Source organism: Lampris incognitus, chromosome 13 (assembly GCF_029633865.1).
Source record: "Lampris incognitus isolate fLamInc1 chromosome 13, fLamInc1.hap2, whole genome shotgun sequence".
Taxonomy (NCBI): domain Eukaryota; kingdom Metazoa; phylum Chordata; class Actinopteri; order Lampriformes; family Lampridae; genus Lampris; species Lampris incognitus.
The window spans coordinates 43,169,178-43,194,901 of record NC_079223.1 but is presented as its reverse complement, the minus strand read 5'-3'; the positions used below and the strand labels follow the sequence as shown (position 1 = coordinate 43,194,901).

The following is a 25,724-nucleotide window of genomic DNA, read 5'->3' as shown; positions in this document are numbered from 1 at the left end:
AGTCTGACTGGCTGGTGGTGAGACTCAGAATTTATCCTCTTGGAGTCGTTATCAGAGCTATTGATGTCCGTGGCTTTTTGTGTCCCGATGTTTACCAATGCCCGTCGCTAACAGAGCCATAGATATGAGTGGCTCTTTTGTGTACCGATGTTTGGCCGCGTCCGTCGTTATCGGAGCTATTGATATGCGTGGCTCTCCTGTGCTCCGATGTCCAGCCGGGCCCGTCGCCATCGGAGCTATTGAATTGCATTTGTTTAGCAGCGACGGTCGTTGGGGGTGTTAGTTTCGACTTCATTGTTCAGTGGTCATGAGAGTCGTTGGAGCCGTTAGTGACCGACTGTTGTTCTTGGAGGCTAGGCTTCTTGAGTCTCCTGGGTAGAGATGAAAGGACAGCATTGTAAGTGGGAGATAGGTGGTGTCGCAGACCTCCTCCTCTGTTGAGGGATGGTTTTTCTAGTTTCGCATAGATGGCTTCCTTCACCCCTCTTTCAAACCATCTATCTTCCCTGTCCAAAATGTGTACGTTGCTGTCCTCGAAGGAGTTAGTCTTCTCCTTTAGGTGTAGATAAACTGCTGAGTCTTGTCCTGAGGAGTTTGGCCTTCTGTGTTCGGCCATCCGTTTGTGTAGTGGTTGTTTGGTTCCTCCTATGTATAGGTCAGTGCAATCCTCATTGCATTGTACAGCATACACCAGATTGCTTTTTTGGGTGTGTGGTACACGGTCTTTGGGATCAACCTGTCTTTTTCGGAGTGTGTTGCTGGGTTTGAAGTATACCGGGATGCGGTGTTTGTTGAAAATTCTCCTGAGTTTCTCAGAGACCCCAGAAACATATGGGATGACTGTGCTATTCCTTCTGTTCCAAACATCGGTACACAAAAGAGCCACTCATATCTATGGCTCTGTTAGCAATGGGCGTTGGTAAACATCGGGACACAAAGAGCCATGGACATCTATAGCTCTGACAACGACTCCTAGAGGATAAATACTGAGTCTCATCACCAGCCAGTCAGACTAGCTTCGTCTAGTCAGAAAGGCATGAACTGAGGAAGCCTCTTGGATGAGAGGCGAAACATCTTCACGGATATATACCAAGTCCAGCTGCACTTGATTCAACTCCTTTGGGTATCTTGATAACGTAACAGCCGTTACTGTATTCCGTTACTCCCCAAGCCTGTCCACACTACTACTACACCACACACTACTATTACCCATATTACTGCTACCCACACTAGTACTGCTACCCACATTACTGCTACCCACACTACTACTACTACCCAAATTACTGCTACTCACACTACTGCTACCCACACTACTACTACCCACATTACTACTACCCACATTACTGCGACCCACACTACTACTACCCACCTACCCACATTACTGCTACCCACACTACTACTACTACTCAAATTACTGCTACCCACACTACTACTACTCACACTACTGCTACCCACACTACTACTACTACTCACTCTACTGCTACCCACACTACTACTACTACTCACACTACTGCTACCTACACTACTACAGCGCACAATGCTACTACCAACACTACTGCTATCGACACTACTACTACCCACACTATTGCTACCCACACCGCTGCTAGCCATCACGGTACTACTTGGGCTGGTCAGTGATTCAGTTGTATCGTATTGGATGAAATTCAGATATTGTCATCTCATGATACATAATTTTAATAACGAGATTCTATCATCTGTTTCTCACAAAATGAGAGGTAAGTATACATAGAGTATTATTTAAAAAGCTTTTTTTTGTTTGATATTATACTTAACATTACCAAACAGTCCAATATGATGAACATCATTTGGATTCGTAAATATGGTATTGTTGAATATTTATGCAAATTTTGTGATTAGTATTGTGCAAAATTCCATATCATGGCAATAATTCTTTCCATTTTGCCCAGCACTCGCTACTATCCACACCACTATTACTCACACTGCTACTACCCACATTATTAATATACCCATATTTCATTACTACTAACCAACATTGCTGATACTGCCTACACCGCTAGTAATCACAACACTTTACTACTAACCACATCAGTACCACTACCACATCACTACTACTACCCACACCACCTGCTGAAGGTGACTAGTGTGTCAGGATACAGTGTGACACAGTGTAGTCTGATGGAAGTAGGAAATCATTTTATAAACATTGTTTTTGCTCAGTGGCACGGTGGTGCAGTGGTTAGCGCTTCACCTAACGGCAAGAAAGCTCTGGGTTCGACCCCGCGGTAGTCCAACCTTTGGGGTCGTGCCAGGTCATCCTCTGTGTGGAGTTTGCATGTTCTCCCTGTGTCTGCGTGGGTTTCCTCTGGGTGCTCCGGTTTCCTCCCACAGTCCAGAGAAATGTAGGTCAGGTGAATTGGCCATACTAAATTGTCCCTGGGTATGAATGTGTGTGTGTATGTCAGCCCTCTGTGATGGCCTGGCGGCCTTTCCAGGGTGTTTCCCTGCCGGCTGCCCAGTGACTGCTGGGATAGGCTCCAGCATCCCCGCGACCCTGAGAGCATGATAAGCGGTTCAGATAATGGATGGATACTCAGTCTACGGTAGTGGCTTTATAGGGAACATAGCAGTTTCTTGGATATTGAGTGTGGTAGTGGGGCAAGGAAGGGTTAAGGGGATCATTTGTTCTGCTGCTTTTCTTGTCATACTTACCAGCTGTTATTCTGAGGAACTACAGCGCTCTCCAGCATGACACTCGGTATTTACACAACATTTCATCTGCAATGAAGCTCACAGTACGAACCTCCTCATGTTCGCCAAAGACAATGAGCACCATGCAGAAAACACTGATTGGATTGTGGATATTTTGCCAGCTGCCCTGAGAGTGCAGACAGACGCTGAATGAAAAAAATGTAGGTAAACTGCACTTTTGAGAGGATAGCTCAAAGCACCAGGCTTGCTGTTAATATGATCAGTGCTGTGCCGCAGTACGGTACGGTCAATACTATACAGGTGGAAAAATATCCTCGCCCCTCCTTCCCCCACCCAAGCACAGTAACATATACACATAGACACATGCACGCACACACACACACACACACACACACACACAAACCTGTGTAAATATTTACTTTACAGATCAGTTTTGGTTCAAATGCAGCCTTGGATAGATGTAATCCCGACACACTATATACTATGTACTATATAGTATGATAATACGACAGCCCTTACTTGCAGAAAGTTTACTTTTCCTTCTTTTGAGAAGGCAAGGCCCCCCCCCCCCTCTCTGTGATCTGTGATTGTGATTTCGAGAGGCCTCCTTGTGCCCTTGGCCCATTCCATCCCTCTGTATTACTGCGAATTGTTGAATAATCCCCTTAACTACTGGCTGTAGGACACTGTCTAAGAGGGCAAGATCAGACTTCAACAACAATATTCCCTGCTTCCTCCCCGCCGCGACTTGTAAAAACCCTCTCCCGCTCAGTGTACTTTATCTCCTCTCCCCAGAGCCCAACGCTTACCGCAGCATGGCGGGCCGTGCGGTCAACAGTACCCAGCTGGCCCAGGACTATGCCGTGCTCCGGAACCTGCTGCAGTCGGTACGCTACTACCACCGGGCCCACCTCTACGGCCCCAACGCCGGACGGCCGAGGAAGAACGCCATTCTGCTACTAGATGGGTGAGTCAGCAGATAAGACGTGGGCTCTGATGGGTATCGGTTCGTACTTGTGGGGGGTTTTCATGACGGACCCTGAAAGTTAAAAGAGATACTGTGAGGTTTCCACTCCATGTTAGGCTATGGCGTCGGATAAGGGAAGGTAGTGGAAAGTACGGGGCAGACATTTGTGGCTTTTACTGCGTTTTAAGATTGAAAAAGTATAAATACACACCCAAGCACACACACACATGCAGGCACATACAACACAACATATCAGTAGTGTGCAGTGTTTATGGACTGCTGCAGTGTGTATGTTTCAGGGCCTTAGATCCAGTTATACCACGTCAGCCTAAATAAAGTGTCACCTGATTGATGGCGTGGCAGTGGAATTTCCCACCTGCTCGCCTGCTTTACCTCTCCCCTACCAGAGCGCCACCTTCTTTGGCTCGAAAGCCGTCTGGCCCGTTTAAAAGAACTCTTACAGTGACAGCCCGTTGTCTTGTATCTCTTCCTTACCATCATATAGTTATCTGTTAGTGCATATTAACCCGACTCGTCCTCCTGGCTGTGTTTACTGGGACCTCCCTCTCGTCTCTCTTGCTGCCTGTGATCGCTCTGTTTCACAGTTTCTTGTCTATCATAGATTTCCTGTTCTAACATCCGTAGCTCCGATATCCTCTATGTCCTAACATATCTACTCTTCACATTGTGTACGAAGTATACAATATAATATACTATGTATAAAAACATACAAAAATATGCACGAACTATGTAATGATCGTCGCACAACCTGCTCCTTTTTTTTTTTTTTTTTTTACTGTTTTGCTTCACTTTTTTTTCATGCCAACTTTGGCATTTCTGCATGCCATCTTTTCATTCCCTTGGCCGGCTCTGTGGAGCTGGCTTCGGGATGAGGCGCAGGACAAAACACAAGCCGTAAATAGATGAATTTGATTACGAAGTGATTATTTGGGTTGCCAACAGCTGGCTTCTTTTCTCCTTCCACGCTTGCTGCCAGAGCGATCTCTGATCCCCGTGTCCAAACGGGGAAAACATGGCTGTGAGAAGAGCTGCGACGGGGCCCTTGTCTAACCACCCAGATCGCTTTCAGCGTCTCTTTGGTCTTTAAAAGTGGTTGTAATTTGGATGCTCATTATTGTGATGTATGGACCGACTGCGCTTTAAGTGTGCTGTGTGTTTGCTTTGGATAAACGATAAACACATAATCCCTGGATGAATTATCGTATGACTAATAAAGACATCAATGTTGTTATTCAGCGTCAGGGGGAAAAAAAATAAAAATTTTCCTAATGATGAGCTTTGCAGGAAAGGGAGGCTTCCGCTGATGAATGAATGCAGTGAAAACATTGCGATAACGCAGTACAAGCACCATCAGACGTCGCTCATAAAAATCTACTTTTCTGCAATTTGTGGCCAGAACGAACCCTCATTATGTCCTGTTCTCTAAAGATACATTCAAAGTGAAGGGCGTCCGGGCGGCGTGGCGGTCTGTTCCCCTGCCTACCACCACAGGGATCTCCGGTTCGAATCCTCGTGTTACCTCCAGCTTGGTTGGGCGTCCCTACAGACACAATTGGCCGTGTCTGTGGGCGGGAAGCCGTATGTGGGTATATGTCCTGGTCGCTGCACTAGCGCCTCCTCTGGTTGGTCGAGGCGCCTGCTTGGGGGGGAGGGGGAAACTCCTCACTGTCAGGTGAAAAGAAGCAGCTGGTGACTCCACATGTGTCGGAGGAGGCGTGTGGTAGTGTGCAGCCCTCCCCGGATCGGCAGAGGGGGTGGGGCAGCGACTGGGACGACTCGGAAGAGTGGGGTCATTGGCCAAGTGCAACTGGGAAGAAAAAAAGAGGGGGGGGGGATACATTCAAAGTGCCGCCGTGCACAGGTCTATGGTATCTAAGAATGTTAGTTTTATTCAGTTTTAAAAATCAATGTCAAATAAAGACACAACACGCTTCCTTCCAACCAAAATAGATACCATTGAGTTAAACTGTTGTGTGTTGAAATTACTCTGCTTTTACACACACGCACACACACACGCACACACACACATGCACAAACGCACACTCACACACATGCATGCACAAACGTATGCATGCACACACACGCCAGCTCAGCTTCCTGTAGTTTGATTGCTCAGTATACAATATCTTAGCCTGCTTCTAAGTGCTTCCAGCCCTTCTCCGTCGCCTCTCCACACATTTTGACAAGTGGCTGGATGACATAATGGATACAGTGATGTGAGTTTTCCTAATCACATCAAATCATACTCCTGTTCCCTGCTCACTGCAGTTATTTTACTCACACGACTGAGGCCATCCTTGAGCTTTACATAAGTTAGAATGATTAACCCACATATCGATAAGCTGTTCGCAGATGTATCACTGCACAGATATAGGATGGAGGTGTGTGGATGTCTACATATATATAGGATGGAGGTGTGTGGGTCTCTACATATATGTAGGATGGAGGTGTGTGGGTGTCTACATATATTTAGGATGGAGGTGTGTGGGTATCTACATATATGTAGAATGGAGGTGTGTGGATGTCTACATGTACGTAGGATGGAGGTGTGTGGATGTCTACATATACGTAGGATGGAGTTGTGTGGATGTCTACATATATGTAGGATGGAGGTGTGTGGATGTCTATGGCGGCGTCGTGCGCAGGGGCATCTACTTCATACATGACCTGACTGCACACTTGAGCAATGTAACCAATAGATGATAGTGGCTAATAGGCGATGGTTAAATGGCGGAGGTAAGCAGAGCGACAGGATTGGACAGAAAGGGACACGGCGAGCAGAGAGACGGACTGTCCCTGGGTCACGGGTGTCATGTTTAACGAGGAGGAGATTCTCCTGTGTTTGACACTGTTATGGGGGGCTGGCTCTTGTGTTTGACAGGCTCGCCGCTCCGCTGCCCTCCGTGGCTGAGGTAGAGGGGGACGTTGGACTACTTAGGGGTGCAAGTATCAGACGTAGACAGACTAAACAAACTGGAGCAGCGAAAGTTTTCTATCTGCGACACAATGTTTAGAGATGGAGATTTGGGCATGTCTGACAACACTTACACCCAAATAAGGAGTGTTTTGGGTCAGGTAGTTTGGCCAGACTATAGAACACACACACACACACACACACACACACACACACACACACACACACACACACGCACACACACTCTCTCTCGCTCTCTCTCTCCCTCCCTCTCTCGCTCGCTCACTCTTGCTGTCTCTCCCGCTCTCTCTTGTTCTCTCTCTCCCTCTCTCTGTCCATGGGGTTTGTTTGTGTGCATGATGAGTCCATTTACTTTAAAGCATGGGATTAGGTTTTAAGCAATTATTCCCTCAAGTTTTTTTTTTTTGCAAAGCACATTTTCATGACTGCATTAACAGCATTTTAGGAAAGTTAACCAATCAAAGTTATTATACTACTGCAATACTGTATCATTATCATATTATTCAATTTTCTTTTTTTTTCATTTGCAGGTTCATGAAGAAAGCTGGCTCTGTTGTTGATGCGGTAACGTGGCAACAGTAGGTATTTTACCCTTTTTTCTACCATATATTACTTTTTTTCCCCCTCTGACAAAAACCTGATTAAAGTTAAGAGCATGTAAAACAGCTCTTACCCAGCAGGATTGCATACACACAGGTTACTATTTCAATTTGAATTCATTATCATGATGTACCCTCTGAATCATTAGTAGTGGGTACACACACACACACACACACACACACACACACACACACTAAATCTGCACAGACATACATCTCAAATCTTTACACGGAAAACGTGCACAAACGCACATGTAGACACGGTCACGCCCTGTGTGAGCAAGTGAGAAGTCATTAAGGACATGGTCAGGTCTAATTAGGAGCAACGGAAGGAGGAAGGGGTGTCAGTCAGGTTTAGAAAAACACCACCCACACTGTTAAAGTCAAACCATATGCCTGAGCTCATTCCCCCGTCAATTAGACCGTTTTACACGGGAGGACCAGATTCCTGTCTAACCAGCCTGCGTGACAGACACTTTGACCTCTTCAAAAAAAAAAAAGCCGGGCTAATAAAAGTGGGAACGAATCATTAACACATCTATTACATGGGTTTCACTCCACAACAGCTAGTTAAAGTTGTTTTGAATCATATTGAGTGAGCAAAAAAAGCAGCTTTCATTAAAACTAGCTTAGAGAAGCCCTGTCCTGCTATACAATAAAACCCATAGCCTTGTAGCTTAGAGCAGTGTTTCCCAACCCAGTCCTCAAGGACCCCCTATCCTGCAGATTTCCTTTGCAATCCTGAATAGGTACCTGTTTGCAGTTATTCAACCAATCAGCAATGAATTATGTCAGATTTTGCACAACTTGCATAATTAAGTGCTATGAGACCATTGGTTGAGTAAGTACAAGCAGGGCTACCTATGCAGGGTTACAATGAAAATCTGCAGGATAGGGGTTCCGTGAGGACTGGGTTGGGAAACACTGGCTTAGAGGTCGGGCGTCCGGGTAGCGTAGCGGTCTATTCCGTTGCCTACCAACACAGGGATCTCCGGTTCGAATCCCCGTGTTACCTCCGGCTTGGTCGGGCGTCTCTACAGACACAATTGGCCGTGTCTGCGGGAGGGAAGCCAGATGTGGGTATTTGTCCTGGTCACTGCACTAGCACCTCCTCTGGTTGGTCGGGACGCCTGTTCAGGGGGGAGGGGGAACTGGGGGGAATAGCGTGATCCACCCACGCGCTACGTCCCCCCGGTAAAACTCCTCACTTGTCAGGTGAAAAGAAGCGGCTGGCGACTCCACATGTATCAGAGGAGACATGTGGTAGTCTGCAGCCCTCCCCGGATTGGCAGAGGGGATGGAGTAGCGACCAGGACGGCTCGGAAGAGTGGGGTATTTGGCGGGGTACAATTGGGGAGAAAAATGGGGGGGAAATAAAAAAAAACTAGCTTAGAGAACCCTGTCTTGAAGCATTTATAGATCATGAAGCACTGATTCGTGGTTTTAATTTTATGCAGTTTTGTTTGTGTGTGTTTCTAATTCATAATGAAACACCAACCTCTTTTTTCACTACTTTTTTATTCAAATATGATTGGAATTTAATTCCACAATACCCCAAGACAGCCAGGTCTCTCTCTCTCTGTCTCATATGTTTTTCAAAGGCTATCCCAGATACCTGAGTGCGCCGGCATGTGGACATATTTAGAAAACACACTGCAGTACAGTCTATTTTCAGCACATGCTGCCTTTTCTTTGACCGTCGAAGGCACAGTTGTTTTTTATTTTATGGTTAAGAAATATGTTCCACATAAACTCTATTTCAAATCTAATCCCAACCTCAGCTGCAACCTTATACTAACTCCAACCCTTAACCTCAGCCTTAATTGGATACGGTATCGGATTCTGCGTGGATACAGTATCTGATGGCCAACCCTAGCCTCATCATGGTTGGCAAACAAGCTCAGTGATATGAAAAGGTAGCTCATGATCAGAGAATCAGATTCAGACTCAGAATCATGTTTACTGGCTATGTAGGTTTGCAAGAAACATGGAATTTGTCTCCGGTTTCGTGACTCTCAGTGTACTTAACATAGAATAACAACACTACAACACAACAATCTTCAGATGTATACACAAGGATTGACATATACAGGTGAAGTAAGAGGTGATAAAGTGCAGTGGTGCAGAGAATATATCAGAGATGCTGAAATAGATGTGAGCAGGTTACTTACATACATGCCTGAGGTAGACGGACATGACAGAGCGTACCAGAATATGTACAATGTACATTACAGTATATACAACATGGTTGGATTTATTTGACAGTGTCAAGCATTCATTTGAATTACAGCCTGCGGAAAGACACTTTTTATGTCTGGTTGTTTTGGGGTACAGTGCTTTGTAATGCCTCCCAGAAGGGAGGAGTTGGAAAAGGTTGTGACCAGGGTGTGATGGGTCTGCAGTGATGTTGCCTGCCCGATTCCTGACTGGAGGTGTATAAGTCCTGTATGGAGGGCAGGTTGGCACCAATTATTTATGTTGGGGGTGGGGTTCCCCGCAACCCGCGGGTTCCCCACCCTTTTTCTCCCTAATTGTACTTGGCCAATTACCCCACTCTTCCAGGCCGTCCTTGTCGCTGCTCTACCCCATCTGCCGATCTGGGGAGGGCTGCAGACTACCACATGCCTCCTCTGATATGTGTGGAGTTGCCAGCCGCTTCTTTTCACCTGACAGTGAGGAGTTTTGCTGGGGGGACATAGCGCGTGGGAGGATCACGCTACCCCCCCCCCCGAACAGTCACCCCGACTGACCAGAGGAGGCGCTAGCGCAGCCACCAGGACACATTCGGCTTCCCACCTGCAGTCACGGCCAATTGTGTCTGTAGGGATGCCCAACATAGCCAGAGGTAACACGGGGATTTGAACCGGAGATCCCTGTGTTGGTAGGCAACAGAATAAACCGCCACGCCACCCGGACGCCCCCTGCACCAATGATTTTCTCTGTAGACTTAACTGACTGTTGTAGTCTGTCCCTGTCCTGTTTGGTGGCCGATCCAAACCAGGCTGTGATGGATGTACAGAGGACAGACTGGATTATTGCAGTGTAGAACTGAATCAGCAGTTCCTGAGGCAAATTGAACTTCTTGAGCTGACGGAGAAAGTACATTCTCTGCTGGCCTTTTTGGTGATTGTGTCTATGTTGGATGCCTACCTTAGGTCCTGGGAGATTGTGGAACCCAGAAATCTGTAGGTTTTCACCACAGACACCATGCTGTTGAGTATGGTGGTGGGGGAGGGGGTAGTGTTGGGGGACTCCTCCTGAAGTCCACTGCCATCTCCACTGTTTTGAGCGTGTTCAGCTCCAGGTTGTTATGGCCGCACCAGAGCTGGTCCAGCTGATTAACCTCCCGTCTATATGCAGACTTGGTTACCATCTCAGATAAGGCCAGTGATGGTTGTGTCATCCACAAACCTCAGGTCACCTGAGCTGCAGTCATTTGTGTAGAGAGAGAAGAGTAGAGGGGAGAGCACACATCCCTGGGGGGCGCCAGTGCTGATTTTCCCTAGCCTCACCAGCTGCCTCCCATCTGTCAGAAGTTTTTAATCCACTGGAAAATGGGGGCTGGTACACTGAGCTGGTTGAGTTTGGAGTGGAGGATATCTGGGACAACGCTGAGCTGAAGTCCACAAACAGGACCCTTCCATATGTCCTTTGGGAGTCGAGGTGTTGGAAGATATAGGCTAATTTCATGTTGACTGCATCTTCCACTGACCTGTTTGCTTGGTAGGCAAACTGCAGGGGGCCGAGCAGGGGGCCTTGGATTTCCATCAGGTGGGCCAACACCAGTCTGTCGAAGGATTTCATGACCCCAGATGTTAGGGCAATGGGCCTGTAGTCATTTAATCCTGTGATACAGGGTTTCTTGGGGACTGGGATGATAGTGGAGCTCTTGAAGCAGGAAGGGACTTCACACAGCTCCAGTGATCTGTTGAAGATCAGTGTGAAAATGGGGGCCAGCTGGTCGGCACAGACTTTCAGACAGGAGGGTGACAGGGCCCGGTGCCTCCCTGGTCTTCTGTCTTTGGAAGCACTTGCACATGTCCTCAACACAGATCCTGAGTGCGGGTGGGGGTTCGGTGGGGAGGAGAGAGTGGCTGGCAGGGAGTGCAGTTGGTTGTGTGTTGTGGCCAGAGAGGGGGAGGGGTGTGAATGTTTGCTTTTCAAACCTGCAGTTAAACCCATTTAGGTCATCAGCCAGTTGCTGGTTCCCTGCAGTGTGGAGGGATGGTCTCCTGTAGTTGGTAATGTCTTTCAAACCTCTCCAGACTGATGCTGGGTCGTTGGCAGAAAACCTGTTTTTCAACTTTGCAGAGTAGCACCCTTTTGCCACTCTGATCTCTTTTTTGAGTGTATTTCTGGCTTTGTTGTGCCGGATCCTATCTCCACTCCTGTAGGCTTCCTCTTTGGCTTGATGAAGCTACCTGAGTTTTGCTGTGAACCAGGGCTTATTTGTTGTTGAAGGTACAGATAGTTTTGGTGGGCACACACATGTCTTCACAAACGCTGATGTAAGATGTCAGTGTCAGTAAGGTCGTCCAGGTCTGTAGCTGCTGCCTCAGAAACACCCCAATCAGTGCAGTCGAGGCAGTCATCATGGGGTTCACTGGTTTGCTGCTCCACATGTGGGTTTGAAGAACCCTAAAGTGGAAGTGGAAATGAATAAGACTCAAAGTATATCACAGTACATCTGCCGCTGGTGTTCAGATGACCAAGGACAGGGTACAGTAGGCTACTTTAGCCCAAGGAGCTGTTATTAGTGAAGCAGGATTGCAGCATTTTATATGCATATATATTGATCACATCTAGGGACAATTTAGTACGGCCGATTCACCTGACCTACGTGTCTAAATTGTCTCTAGGTGTGAATGTGTCGGCCCTGTGATGGACTGTCGGCCTGTCCAGGGTGTCTCACCGCCTGCCGCCCAATGACTGCTGGGCTAGGCTCCAGCATCCCGCGACCCTACTTTGGATAAGCGGCTTGGATAATGGATGGATGGATGGATGGATGGATATATTGATCAGCAGTTAGACTTACTGTGCCCTAATTAACTCCGCTTCCTTGCCATTAAGTAAAGTTGACATTATTTTAACTTGTACAGTGTTACAGTCATCGGTGTCTCTTTTTTGTCTCCAAACAAATTGCCAAATGGCCTCGTGTGTGAAGAATTCTTAAAGCGTAGCAGATTACAGCCCAGAAAACTTGCACTGCATCTTATCTGATTTCTAAAATCCTAGTTTTTCAATTATATTCCTTTCACTTGTGACCAACGAGGATTCACTCACAATGAAGTGACAGCGTTAAAAAGGTAGATGTACAGTGCAGAAAGGTTAAAGATAAAGCAAAATTAAAACTGACCTTTTTTTTACCTTGTTATTGCATTTCCCCAGTCATATGCATTTATTCAACAACTTGTGCCTAACCCCCCTCCCCCCCAATTCAGTTTTGTACTTATTTTACATCAACATTTATTCACCTAAACTTCCTCTAAAACAGTTGAGGTTCCGTGATTGCATCACCAAGTCCAAGGGGGGCGGTCATAAAGCATTCCAACCAATATAAAAATTTTTGCACCATCCAATCAAATTACATTCCTGCCTACATTTTGTCCTGCCCTGATATCCTGTTTTACTTGAAAATGTGTCGCACTACGGAAGCAAGATACGCTCTGAATGGTGTTTCATGTTGTCTTTGCATTGTCTCACCCAATGGGTGCTGATCATTTACAGCTGGGAGAGACAGCAGAGATGCTGACGATTTGTGTTCAGTCCGTGCCTTGCTGGGAATGTACTTTTTGGTCTGGTATTTCCCAAGGGAGCTACATATCCTATCCATCAACCCTCTTGTATTTATTTTCTAATGTATCATGATATATAACCCGGCCCACATGGAAGAAAACAAATATATCTTACACTGTCTCCCACTCCTTCTCAAGATGGTCCATTTAGAGGGTTGACCCTTGACCTTCGATGTACATGTCATGTAGTCTTTGTCATTTTTCTCCTCTGTGCTGCTGCTATCCTGTCTTCTCCCGTCGAAGCCTCGGCCTCTAATCCAAGGTCTTACCGTGTTTTCCATCGCTTGATATTTCGCCCATTGCGGTTTCCTTTTGGAATAGCCAATCACATGTTTGATACCAAACTGATCTATATTGGCTGCTAAGTGTTAATTAAATGTTACGTGGTCTCAATGTTGCCAGTCTATCTTTGATTTGGGGCTGGTGGTCAGCAGTGGTTGAGTGAAATGAAGTGAGCTGACCAAACCCATCTCTGTGTGGAACTATGGGATGGTGTTGTTCATTAGAGCTCTGCACTTAATGGCGCCATGGTCAGTTTAGCTGCCAGGGTTTTTATGTCTCCTTTATGTTCTTTCAAAGGGAAACATGTTAGTGGGGCTCAAGGGACGGTAATGCATATGAACACCATGAAAATTCTTCTTCTTCTTTCAGCTTTGTTCCCTCTTGCTCAGGGGTCGCCACAGCGGATTTTATAGTTTTCTTTGGTATCCTGTGAGGGTATGGCACCAGTGGCGGTCGTTGTTAACCCAAGCCTTGACCGATCCAGTAGTGAGCCTTGACCGATCCAGTATAGACTTGTCAGTCTGCCGAAATTTCACGTCGGATGCCCTTCCTGACACAACCACTAACCCTATGGACGGGGGCACAGGTAAAGCGCTGGATGCCATCCCAGTATTCATGGACTTGCGCCAATGCCTATCGCCATGAAAATTAAATATTAAAAATATTCTGCATCACTCGAAAAATGTTGGCTATTGGAGGTGAACACAACCTTAACTAAAAATCTTTTAACCCTGCTTATATTGATAAAAACAACTCGTTACCATGTTGTTTAGGGTAAAGGTAGACAAATTTAAACTTCCATTACAACAGTGTTCAAGTTATTGTAGATGTTATTCCCTCAGTGTTTAAATGCGTTTTTTACACATGGAAACGGGAATTTATGTTTATAGGAAGCAGACTTCCTCTATCACTGATTCTTGAGATAAGGGGCAAAACATGTTTTAGGTCTTGTAATTTTTTTAAATACTACATTAATTTCAAATGGATATATTTATAGACAAAGGTCTAATCTAACAAACCATGTAAGGGAACAGGTTTTCTTATTAAAACACTTTTTATGAAAATTGACATTTATTCACTTCATAACTTGATTTGAGTCAACTCTGAGACATGCCAAAAAGCTTGCTATTTTAATTTGATCAATTCAGCAAGAGTGTAAAGTCCCCAAGTATCTAACAATGGTGTTCTGTAACAGAGTTAAGTAATAAAATGCATTATATACATTTTTGTTCTGATTTCACACTATTTTGGAAAAATCCAATTTTGAAATCCCTTAATTTTGTGTATTCATTTTTAAGATTAAGCGTATATATAATCAATGTTCTTAGGCAAAGAAGACATCATTGCATGTAGTTCAGTGCAGTGGCGGCTGGTGCTAAAAAAAAAATTTGGGGGGGGGGGCGCAATTTACCTTGGCGCGGCACACCTGACTGCTGCTTTAATGTCCACACAGTCACAGAGTTATTAAGAAGGACAATGTAGCCTATAGATTTGATCAGGGTCCGTAGACAGTGGACGACAGTCGAGACGAGGCATCGTGGTGGGTGTGAACATGATTGACAGCCACGAGAATTGTCCAATCACATTAGATCACAAAAAAACATTAAAACAATACCAATTCGCTGCCAATAAAAGTGGGAGTGTCTGGGGCGCACAGAACTGCGCCCCCTGGAAAATCTGAAGAAAACAATTAGACAGCAACCTCAGGTCACCTGCTTGCCACAGGTTTGAGGGCTTACATAAGGTATCGTTTGGTCAGCGCTCCTCACCCAGGAAGTACATATATGTATTCAGACAGAAACCAACCAAATACCATTTGAACCAATATTTAATGGCTGCTGACAGGCGCTCACAGTCTGAAAAACACTTTTATTTCATAATTATTTGCATTATACAACTAAATTATATATATCTTGTTGAAGTAGATTTTCATCTCTTGATATTTGAAGGGGGCGGTGCCCCAGCGCCCTGTACTGGCCAGCTGCCACTGTTGGTGTTTTAATATGTAAACACAATAAATTGAACAAAGAGTAACATATTTCTTTGAAAAAGGACAAAAACCTTTATCTTGACAATTACTGACAGGTTTTGTGCAAAGTAAACGCTACAATCTTGAATAATTATATGCAAACCAATTTTCTAATGCTGGCATGTCCAATCCATCCATCAGTATCCAAATCCTCAATACTTTTTAATGGTTACTGCCGTGCAGGACTTGGTTCAGGAAAATGATTCGGTGCACAGTGTTTTACATCGTCACCACAGGAGCATACTGCAGAGGATAAGGCAGGTCGAGGTGAGCTCGAAGAAGTGAAGGGGTTGTGATAAACTAGCATTTCCCTCACCTTGTGGGGTGAGGGAAATGTCAGGTCAGGCATGGCACATTAACCCACCACTGACATCCAGCAGCATTGGCAGACTTACTTACAACCTTACTGGCAACCACTTAGACGACACCCTGATTTCATTCCACCTCCGTGAATAATAAACTCTTGTTCTTTGCAAGTATGCAAGTTTATTGCCCCATTTGTTATTTGTTATTAATGATTTAAAATAGCGCCCATTTCTGTCTTTCTTATGCAGAGCATGAGTATTTGAGCTGAATTTCTTCTTTTCCAGTAATCGTAGCTGGAGAGTCTAAAAAGTTGGAAAGTTAGACTTTTTTTCCCCAGTTTTTGTTTGTTTTTGATTAAGCTTTTGAGTTAACATCTCTAAGTTATGATTTTAATCATTGTTCGTCATCATTTTTTTTTCACCCTTTCTAATTCCAAACACAATATATTTTTTTTAAAATTTTTCCCCTTTTTCTCCCCAGTTGTACTTGCTCAGTTACCCCACTCTTCCGAGCCATCCCAGTCGCTGCTCCACCCCCTCTGCTGATCCCAGGAGGGCTGCAGACTACCACGTGCATCCTCCGATACATGTGTAGTCGCCAGCCGCTTCTTTTCACCTGACAGTGAGGTGTTTCACCAGGGGGATGTAGCGCGTGGAAGGATCACGCTATTCCCCCCAGTTCCCCCCCCCCCCCCCGAACAGGCGCCCCGACAGACCAGAGGAGGCACTAGTGCAGCGACCAGGACACATACCCACATCCGGCCTCCCACCCGCAGACACGACCAATTGTGTCTGTAGCGACACCCGGCCAAGCCGGAGGTAACACGGGGATTCAAACTGGCGATCCCCGTGTTGGTAGGCAACAGAATAGACCCAAGCATAATATTTTATCAGAAACGTCACTGTTGGTGTGTCTTTATGACTTGGCAATTTGCAGGAGCGGTGGTGATACACATGGATGTTCACTTCACCTGCTGCTGCTACACTTTTCATACATGACTCTGGCTAGGCCTAAGACCTCATAGTAGCGTAAATGCATTTTGTGGAGAGTAATGAGCAGTCTCCTTAGTTGAGGTGCATCCTTTACGAACAGCCTGAATGTATCGTCAGGAAAGTTTGTTCATTCATCTTTCTCTGTTTGTTGGATGCCCGTCCACATTCAGGAGTATGGCTCGGCTCTCTTGTTGTTTTTCTGCTCTCCTGGGCTCCTGCTGTGTGTGTTGGAGAGGTCTTCTCTCAGCCGTAGGTGACCTTCTGAAGAACCTTGGCACATAGACCCCGTAACATCTCCTTTTATCTTTTCTTCTCTTATCATCATTTCTCATTATCGTCATGATCTCTCTCTCTCGCTCTCTCTCTCTCTCTCTCTCTCTCTCTCTCTCTCTCTCTCACTCACTCAACCCCCCCGTCTTTCTCTTCCATACAGATAGGCAGTGAGCAAACTGAAACACTGGACATTAACATGCAGGCATAGATGTATAGACACACACACACACACACACACACACACACACACACACACACACACACACACGCAGTTGGATGCCTCAGTCCATCTGACTGGATCTGGGGTCTACCTGTTTCCAGCTGTATTCTGCAATCCTACATTTTGGCAGGCAGTGGAATTGGCGTTACAAGTATGGTTTGATATGTCCCATATCATCGCAGCTGTGGTCCGCTGATTTACTATGCATTATGAATCCTCTGTGAAACACTGCGAACGATACATTACGATTTGGATTTCGTTGTTGTTACCGCTGCCATGTTTAAACTTAATTTATACAGGGTCAGTAGGAAGGCCATGAATTGGAGTTGACTTTTAATACGGCGTTTCTCCTAGGTGGTATTGTAATCGACAACAAACGTTCATGCTCTCTCTCTCTCTCTGTGTTGTACAAAGTGTACAGGGTGTAAAATGTACTTGGGTAACACTCATATTTCATTTCCCATAAAGTTACTACATGGATGGCAGAGTTAAGCAAGCGGAGGACTTTCTGAAGACCCGCCTGTTGGACACGCTGACTGAGCAGATCACTAAAGTCATCAAGGTGAGAGGGGTTTTTTTTACATCATCGCCGACCTTGAAATAATCTCATTTTTTAATCTGTCACGTCATCATTATCCTCCCCTTCCCATTAGAGTCAGCTCAAAGCCCAAAGACGCAGTGTAGACTTTAACACTGCAAAAAAGACAAAGCTAGCGTCCAGGTAGTGTAGCGGTCTATTCAATTGTCGCCAGTTCGAATCCCCGTGTTACCTCCGGCTTGGTTGGTCGTCCCTACAGACACAATTGGCCGTGTCGGCAGGTGGGAAGCCGGATGTGGGTATGTGTCCTGGTCGCTGCACTAGCACCTCCTCTGGTGGGTCAGCGTGCCTGTTGGAGGGGGGGGGGGCTGGGGGGAATAGTGTGATCCTCCCACACGCTACGTCCCCTGGTGAAACTCTTCACTGCCAGGTGAAAAGAAGCGGCTGGTGACTCCACATGTATCGGAGGAGGCATGTGGTAGTCTGCAGCCCTCCCTGGATCGGCAGAGGGGGTGGAGCAGCAATCGCAACGGCTTGGAAGAGTGGGGTAATTGGCCAAGTACAATTGGGGAGAAAAAGAGGGGAAAATCCAAAAAAAATAAAAAGACAAAGCTCATCAACATATTTTCTTTTGTTTTAAGTCTCATAATGCTCATTTCAAGATGTTGCTTGTATAATGTTCTTACCCCACTGGCAGATATTGTTGCTTGTTTCAAGAAAGTGTACCTTCTTTCATTATTATAAGACTTGTTATGAGGAATCCTCATTAACAGGGAAATAAACGTTAAACCAAGGAACTCAATTTGAGGTAAGTCTTTCATATTCGTAGTAAATGTCTTGAAACAAGTCCTAGCATCATAAAACAAGAGCACTTTCTGGAAGGAAGCAATGATATCTGCCAGTTGGGGTAAGAACATTTTACAAGCAATATCTGGAAATAAGCATCGTGAGACTTCAAGCATGATAAAAATCCCTTGATACACATGTCTTTTGTTTGCAGTGACGTTATAATCCTGAAGATTTACATGTAAAAAAAAAAAGATCCTTTCCATTTTATCTAACACAAGATTAAGATTATAGACGATCCACCAAACGTGAATGCTTTTGCAGTTGCTGGTTGTAGCAGTTGCTGACAGGTAGGAGGACATTTCCTGGAAATATTTAGGTCTTCAGCACAGCAAACGCAGAAGAGCTGTAGCGGAGAGGGGTTTAGTTTGGAGAGGAGCCAGAGTTGTTGTGGCCAGCAGGCAAATACGGCAGAAGGAGCTCATAAAATACCTTCGCTAATATATTATAACATCAACAAGAGGAGCCCGGGTTCGACCATGTTTTCCTTGTTTCACGGTGGGGAAGGTGCCGGCAGAAGTACCAATGACTCAGTTTCGTTTTTGAAGGCAATGACCGGGATGAATGAATGAGCGTCACCATAGCTGTCGGGAAATTAACGGAATAGTTCAGGATTTTTCAAGCCGATCTCCGTTTTGTACTTACCGCTTATGTAGTACATAGGTTCATTTTCACAATAATCCATCCTTTTCTTCACACTGGGCACACAGCTCCACTTTTACAGTTCAAATTTACGGTCGTTTTTATTCACTAAATGTCCTCTTACTATTTGCTGTGCCGTGGCTGCGCTGCAAGTAGCACGGAAGGAAGACGACTACTGTCCATGAAAAATGGTTGTACATTTTTTAGATGACCACCCGAATTTGCTATGATAGACTGCTGCAGTATTATCATGTTAGCTTTGGAGTATGTGGGGGTTTTTTTTTTTGTGTGTGTGTTTTTCATTGAACAAGGTTTGTGGATTTGTCCCCCAGTAACTGCGGTGATTTCTAGATGGCGAGTTGGAGCTGAGTGTCCAGTATGAAGAAATACATGTAATTTGAAAAGTGAGAACTTCTTATTACTACATAAGGACAGGAAAAACTTTATCAGTTATCATCAGAAAGTATCAGCTGGCCTTTAAGCAAAAAGCAAGATCCTCAGGGTTGCAACAGTATTTAAGGCATGATGACACTTGATTGGATTAAGCAGGTACAGGTAGGGCGTCCGGATGTCGTGGCGGTCTATTCCATTGCCTACCAACATGGGGATCACCGGATCGAATCCCTGTGTTACCTCCGACTTGGTCGGGCATCCATACAGACACAGTTGGCTGTGTCTGTGGGTGGGAAGCTGGATATGGGTGGGTCCTGGTCGCTGCACTAGCGCCTCCTCTGGTTGGTCGGGGCGTCTGTTCGGGGGGGGGGGGGATAGCGTGATCCTCCCACACGCTCCATCCCCCTGGTGAAATTCCTCACTGTCAGGTGAAGAGAGGCTAGCGGCTCCACGTACTGTGGGGAAAATAATTATTTGACCCCTTGCTGATTTTGTAGGTTTGCCCACTTACAAAGAATGCAACAGTCTATAATTTTAATCATATGTACATTTTAACAGTGAGAGATGGAATCCCAAAGAAAATTCCAGAAAATCACATCATATGAATTTATAAAAATTAATAACCACCTGATTTAGAAAAATAAGTATTTGATCCCCTACCAAACAGCATGTGTTCTGGCTCCCACAAACCAGTTAGTTTTTCTTTAAGATGCACCCCCAATCCCAACTAATTACCCACATAAAATACACCTGCATCACCTCGTTACCTGTATAAAAGACACCTGTCCACACCCAATCAATCAGATTTCAACATCTCCATCATGGGCAAGACCAAAGAGCTGTCTAAGGACACCAGGGACAAGATTGTAGACCTGCACAAGGCTGGGATGGGCTACAAGAGAATTGGAAAGCATCTTCGAGAGAAAGTAACAACTGTCGGTGCAGTTATCAGGAAATGGAAGGAACACCACACCACCGCCAACCTCCCTCGGTCTGGGGCTCCACGCAAGATCTCGCCTCGTGGGGTGTCCCTGATCATGCGAACGGTGAGGAATCATCCCAGAACCACAAGGGGGGAACTGGTTAATGACCTGAAGGCAGCTGGGACCACAGTTACAAAGCAAACGGTTAATAACACACTACGCTGTCATGGATTAAAATCCTGCAGCGCACGCAAGGTCCCACTGCTGAAGAAGGCACATGTACAGGCCCGTCTGAAGTTCGCCAATGAACACCTGGACGACTCAGAAGAGGCCTGGAAGAAGGTGATGTGGTCGGATGAGACCAAAATAGAACTTTTTGGGCTCAACTCAACCTGCCGTGTTTGGAGGGTGAAGAACACGGAGTACAACCCAAAGAACACCATCCCCACCGTCAAGCATGGGGGTGGCAACATCATGCTTTGGGGGTGCTTTTCAGCCACGGGGACAGGACAACTCCATCGCATTGAGGGGAGGATGGACGGGGCCATGTACCGTGGAATTCTGGACCAACACCTCCTTCCCTCAGTGAGAGCGCTGCAGATGGGTCGTGGATGGGTGTTCCAACACGACAACGACCCAAAGCACACCGCCAAAGCAACCAAAGAGTGGCTGAAGAAGAAGCACATCAAGGTTCTGGAATGGCCTAGCCAGTCTCCAGACCTGAATCCAATCGAAAATCTTTGGAGGGAGCTTAAAATTCGGGTTGCCAGGCGACAGCCTCGAAACCTGAATGATTTGGAGGCTGTCTGCAGGGAGGAGTGGGCCAACATCCCTGCTGAAATGTGAACAAACCTTGTCAGAAACTATAAAAACCGTCTGACATCTGTGCTGGCCAATATTGGCTTTTCTACTAAATATTAACATAACGTTTGTCTAGGGGTTCAAATATTTATTTTGGACCAAAAATATGCAAATAGATTCATAAAATTCATACAATGTCTTATCCCACTTTTTTTGGACATATTCTGTCTCTCACTGTTAAAATGAACCTACGCTTAAAATTATAGACTGTTGCACTCTTTGTAAGTGGGCAAACTTACAAAATCAGCAAGGGGTAAAATAATTATTTTCCCCACTGCATGGGGGAAGGCATGTGGTAGTCTGCAGCCCTCCCCGGATCGGCAGAGGGGATGGAGCAGCGACTGGGACGGCTCGGAAGAGTGGGGTAATTGGCCAAGTTCAATTAGGAAGAATAAAGGGGAGGGGGGGAGGCAGGTATAGATAACGGATGAACTCCCACCAGTTACTCAACTTCCAACTCTTTAGCACAAACTCTTAGCACATGGCCCGTGACTTTGTTTAAATGTAGTTCTCATTTCTGCCACTTTTGCCAAGTTATGTGTCCGTTTATTTCCCCGTGTTTTTGTGATAATACAGGCACATGTGTGAAGCACAAGTGTGAATTTCAAGGGTGGGTGGGCTGTGTCCACAATGAGGTAATTCTATCAACACTCGCCGCTGTGACAGCCTCTCCGAGTTGGAAAAAGATGATAAACACCACAGGGCGCTCATGCCTCGGGGGAAAAAAAAGAACAGATCATTTACTTCCAACACAAAACAGTAAAATCATCAGCATGGGATTGCTGATCAGCTGAAGTGTGTGTGTGTGTGTGTGTGTGTGTGTGTGTGTGTGTGTGTGTGTGTGTGTGTGTGTGTGTGTGTGTGTGTGTGTGTGTGTGTGTGTGTGTGTGTGTGCGTGCGTGCGTGCGCGTGCAGGGAGTCTAGTTTGTATGGTGCCCTGGGAGACCCCCCGCCCCCCACCGGCAACTAAAAAAGCACCATTCTGCACTAGCTAATTTTTATTCAGACATTTGGAACAACACAAATAGATAATCATAACATTTAAAATTATATAGATATGAAAATATGACAGTATCAAAAAGAAGTAACAAAGACAAATAGGAGCAAATTATAGTATATAAATACAGCTAAAAAAGAGAATTGAGGGGCGTCCGAGTAGCTTAGTGGTCTATTCCATTGCCTACAGCACGTATAGCTATTTTCCAAATAATCCACGTTCAGCAACTCAAATTAAATAATGCCTGTGCAAATCCTTCCTATACACTTTCTCATCAGTGACGTGCGGTGAGGTTCGTGGCTGGCGAGGCACTGACTTTTTCAGAGTCAGATTTACAAATATATGAACCCAATATAGTAGCTTCAATTCACCATTCGTATGGCAGCTAGGAAGCAGGTTGCATTGATGAGGTCTTTAAAAATCTCTCGGGTTTTCCTTTACCTTAGCATTGTGGACGGAAATATTTAGTCTCCGTTGTTCATCCAAAGCCAAAGCTATTCTTGAAGATCCCAAAGTTTTCAAAGCAATTTGGCTTTGAATATGAGTAGTTGATCTTTCATGTCTGCTGAGGCTTCTTGGTAGATTGTTCAAGTCACAAAATCCTGTGTTAGTTAGTCCAGACATTATCGCATGTTGAGGACAAAAGACAGGGAAAGCAGAAAAGGCGGTTTCTTGTAACGCAGCCACACAGCCAGTCTTTTCAGGTGTACCACCACTCCGTTTGAAAAGAGCGAGTTATCTTCTGTCCCGTTGTTTGAAGCAAACCTTTTAGCTCCGGCATTGGTCCTCCATCATCTATCACTTCGCTTTTTGATTGAAAGTCCAGTTTTGAGAAACTTTTGAGCTTAGATATAGAAGCTACCATTTTTGCAGTCAGAATTTTTTTTCAAAATAAACGAACCGCTGTAGTGAACTTGACTCTGCGTTAAAGAAGAGCAACAGCAGAAGAAGAAAGCATCCTGTAAACCCGTGGGCTCACGCATACGCCCCCTTCAGTGAGGCAGAGGTACTGGCTGCCTCATCTCATGCTTTTTCAGTGCGGTTTTATGTAAGATCAGCAAGACTAAATATGTTATACGCATACATGAAATACATTAACTATTTTAAGGAAAGCGAGGACATATAATAAAAGTGTCTACTAACATTACATTGGTGACAAACAGTGAGAAAGCGAAAGGCACGCGCTCAACCCAGTTTGTGAGGGATTGCGCAATCCGAGGTGAGGCTCCACTCCTCGCTGCCTCAACTCGCGTATCTCCCCTCTAATTGAACAGGAAATATGCAAATTCAGCGATTTTGATAATAAAAATGATTTAAATCATTGGAATTGTACATAAATTACATTTATAGCACAGATCAGTAGACAAATATTAATATTTATTTTATTTTATCATCATTTGTTTTTTCTTTTCATGATGAAAGGTGAGGCGCCTCCCCTGCCTCCGCTGACCGCACGTCCCTGTTTCTCATGTGCGTAAGCACATATCTGCAACTTAAACAACGACTAGAAAAAAAATAAATGTTCCCTTTCAGGGGTGTACATGGTGGGTTTTTTTTTTTTTTTTCTCAAACACAATCGAAATTGGTGTCAGTAGACCAGGCTACAACTGGCTTGTGAGAGCAGGGGGTGGGAGGTGGCTGCAGGTGCAGCGTGATTGACACATTCCTGTTGTTCATTGTGCTTACAGAACACGTAGCCTAGCAAGCCTGCAGTAACTGCTATTGGTTACGCCACGATTTTGCTCATGAATAGTTGGCCCACATTTCGCCGCCTTTGCCAATTGCCTAGTTCACCTGTATGGACGTGCCAGCAGTGGCCGTGAAACCGATCACGCAAATGGCACCATTCCAGGTTTTATTTTGCAGGTGCCCCGTGCTGCCCCCGGCAAAATGCTGCCCTGGGCAGCTGCTGATGTTTCCCATATCTAAATCCACTACTGTGTGTGTTTGTGTGTGTGTGTGTGTGTGTGTGTGTGTGTGTATCTGTCTGTGTGTGCGCGCGTGCATGTTTTTGTGTGTGGTGTGTGCGTGCATATGTGTGAGGTGTGTGTGTCTGTGAGTCAATTTGTGTGTAATTCCATGTGTACAATTGGTTTGTTGCCAGTATTATTGGCTTGCAGCCATTGAAATTTGGTCAGTGTTAGGCGGTGTTTCAGCACAGGAAGAGCACATCTTCTGGTTGGGAACAATTACCAAGGTAACTCCTAGATAATGAATTTCCCTAATAGCCTTCAAAGTGACTGGGAATGAGCGAGACGTATTGCTGCCCCCTGGCACTGTGGGGATACAGGGTGAGATATACCAGGAGATGTAGCTTTCACAAGGAAACAACTTCAGTGTGGACTTTGCTGTAATGCTTACGGACCTCCGCCCTCTCATTTCAGGTCGTGAACACACATGCTCCTGGCAAGAAGGTGTGGTTGGGTGGAGTGGGGCCAGCCTGGTCAGGAGGAACCAATAATCTCTCTGACACATATGCCGCTGGCTTCCTGTAAGTCCCTCCTCTCCACATCTCAGCTTACAGAGGGCTTCATATTCATTACACTCAACCAATGAAAGGATGGGCTTCTGATATATTTAGGGTGGCCAAACATCCTGTGAAATACAAATACATCCTGTAACTGGAAAGTTAAGTAAGCGTTGAACTCAAAACGGGATTTGTTAAAAATGTGCAGTTATGGAAAAACACAGACACCTCAGCTTGTCTGTGATGCAATGTCCCACTACCTTGTCTGTCTGTCTGTCTGTCATTCTGTCATTGTCCGAGAGTGACAGCATTGCTACAATATGCCGGATAGTGGTGGGAGATTTACACCTCAACTTGTCTGTGATGCAATGTCCCACTACCTGTGTCTGTCTGTCTGTCTGTCATTCTGTCATTGTCCGAGAGTGACAGCATGGCTACGATATGCCTGATACTGGTGGGAGATTTAAAAATGGCAACCTCCTTGGCTAAATTGTCCGCCGGTTAAAAAGCAGAAGAGACTAAAAATATAGGCGGGCTGTTCACTGTTAAAAATCAATCAGCAGGGCATCCGGGTAGTGTGGGGGTCTATTCCATTGCCTATTAACACAGGGGTCACCGGTTCGAATCCCTCCCTGTGTTACCTCTGGCTTGGTCGGGCATCCCTACAGACACAATTGGCCGTGTCTGCGGGTGGGAAGCCAGATGTGGGTATGTGTCCTGATCGCTGCAGTAGCGCCTCCTCTGGTTAGTCAGGGTGCCTGTTCGGGGGGGGCTGGGGGCTGGGGGGAATAGCCTGATCCTCCCATGCGCTACGTCCCCCTAGTTAAACTCCTCACTGTCAGGTGAAAAGAAGCGGCTGGCGGCTCCACATGTATCTGAGGAGGCATGTGGTAGTCTGCAGCCCTCCTGGGATCAGCAGAGGGGGTGGAGCAGCAACCGGGACAGCT

General features: G+C 45.6%; 1 protein-coding gene across 1 annotated transcript in view; it reads left to right on the top strand.

The window, feature by feature from the left end:
* Positions 1-25,724, top strand: part of hpse2 (heparanase 2) — a 158,142-nt gene that overhangs the window by 96,794 nt on the left and 35,624 nt on the right. The window contains exons 5-8 of the mRNA XM_056292020.1: positions 3,487-3,658; positions 7,145-7,192; positions 17,579-17,672; positions 24,695-24,801. Of these exons, the coding sequence (XP_056147995.1) occupies positions 3,487-3,658; positions 7,145-7,192; positions 17,579-17,672; positions 24,695-24,801 (421 nt within the window). The remainder of the gene's footprint in view (positions 1-3,486; positions 3,659-7,144; positions 7,193-17,578; positions 17,673-24,694; positions 24,802-25,724) is intronic.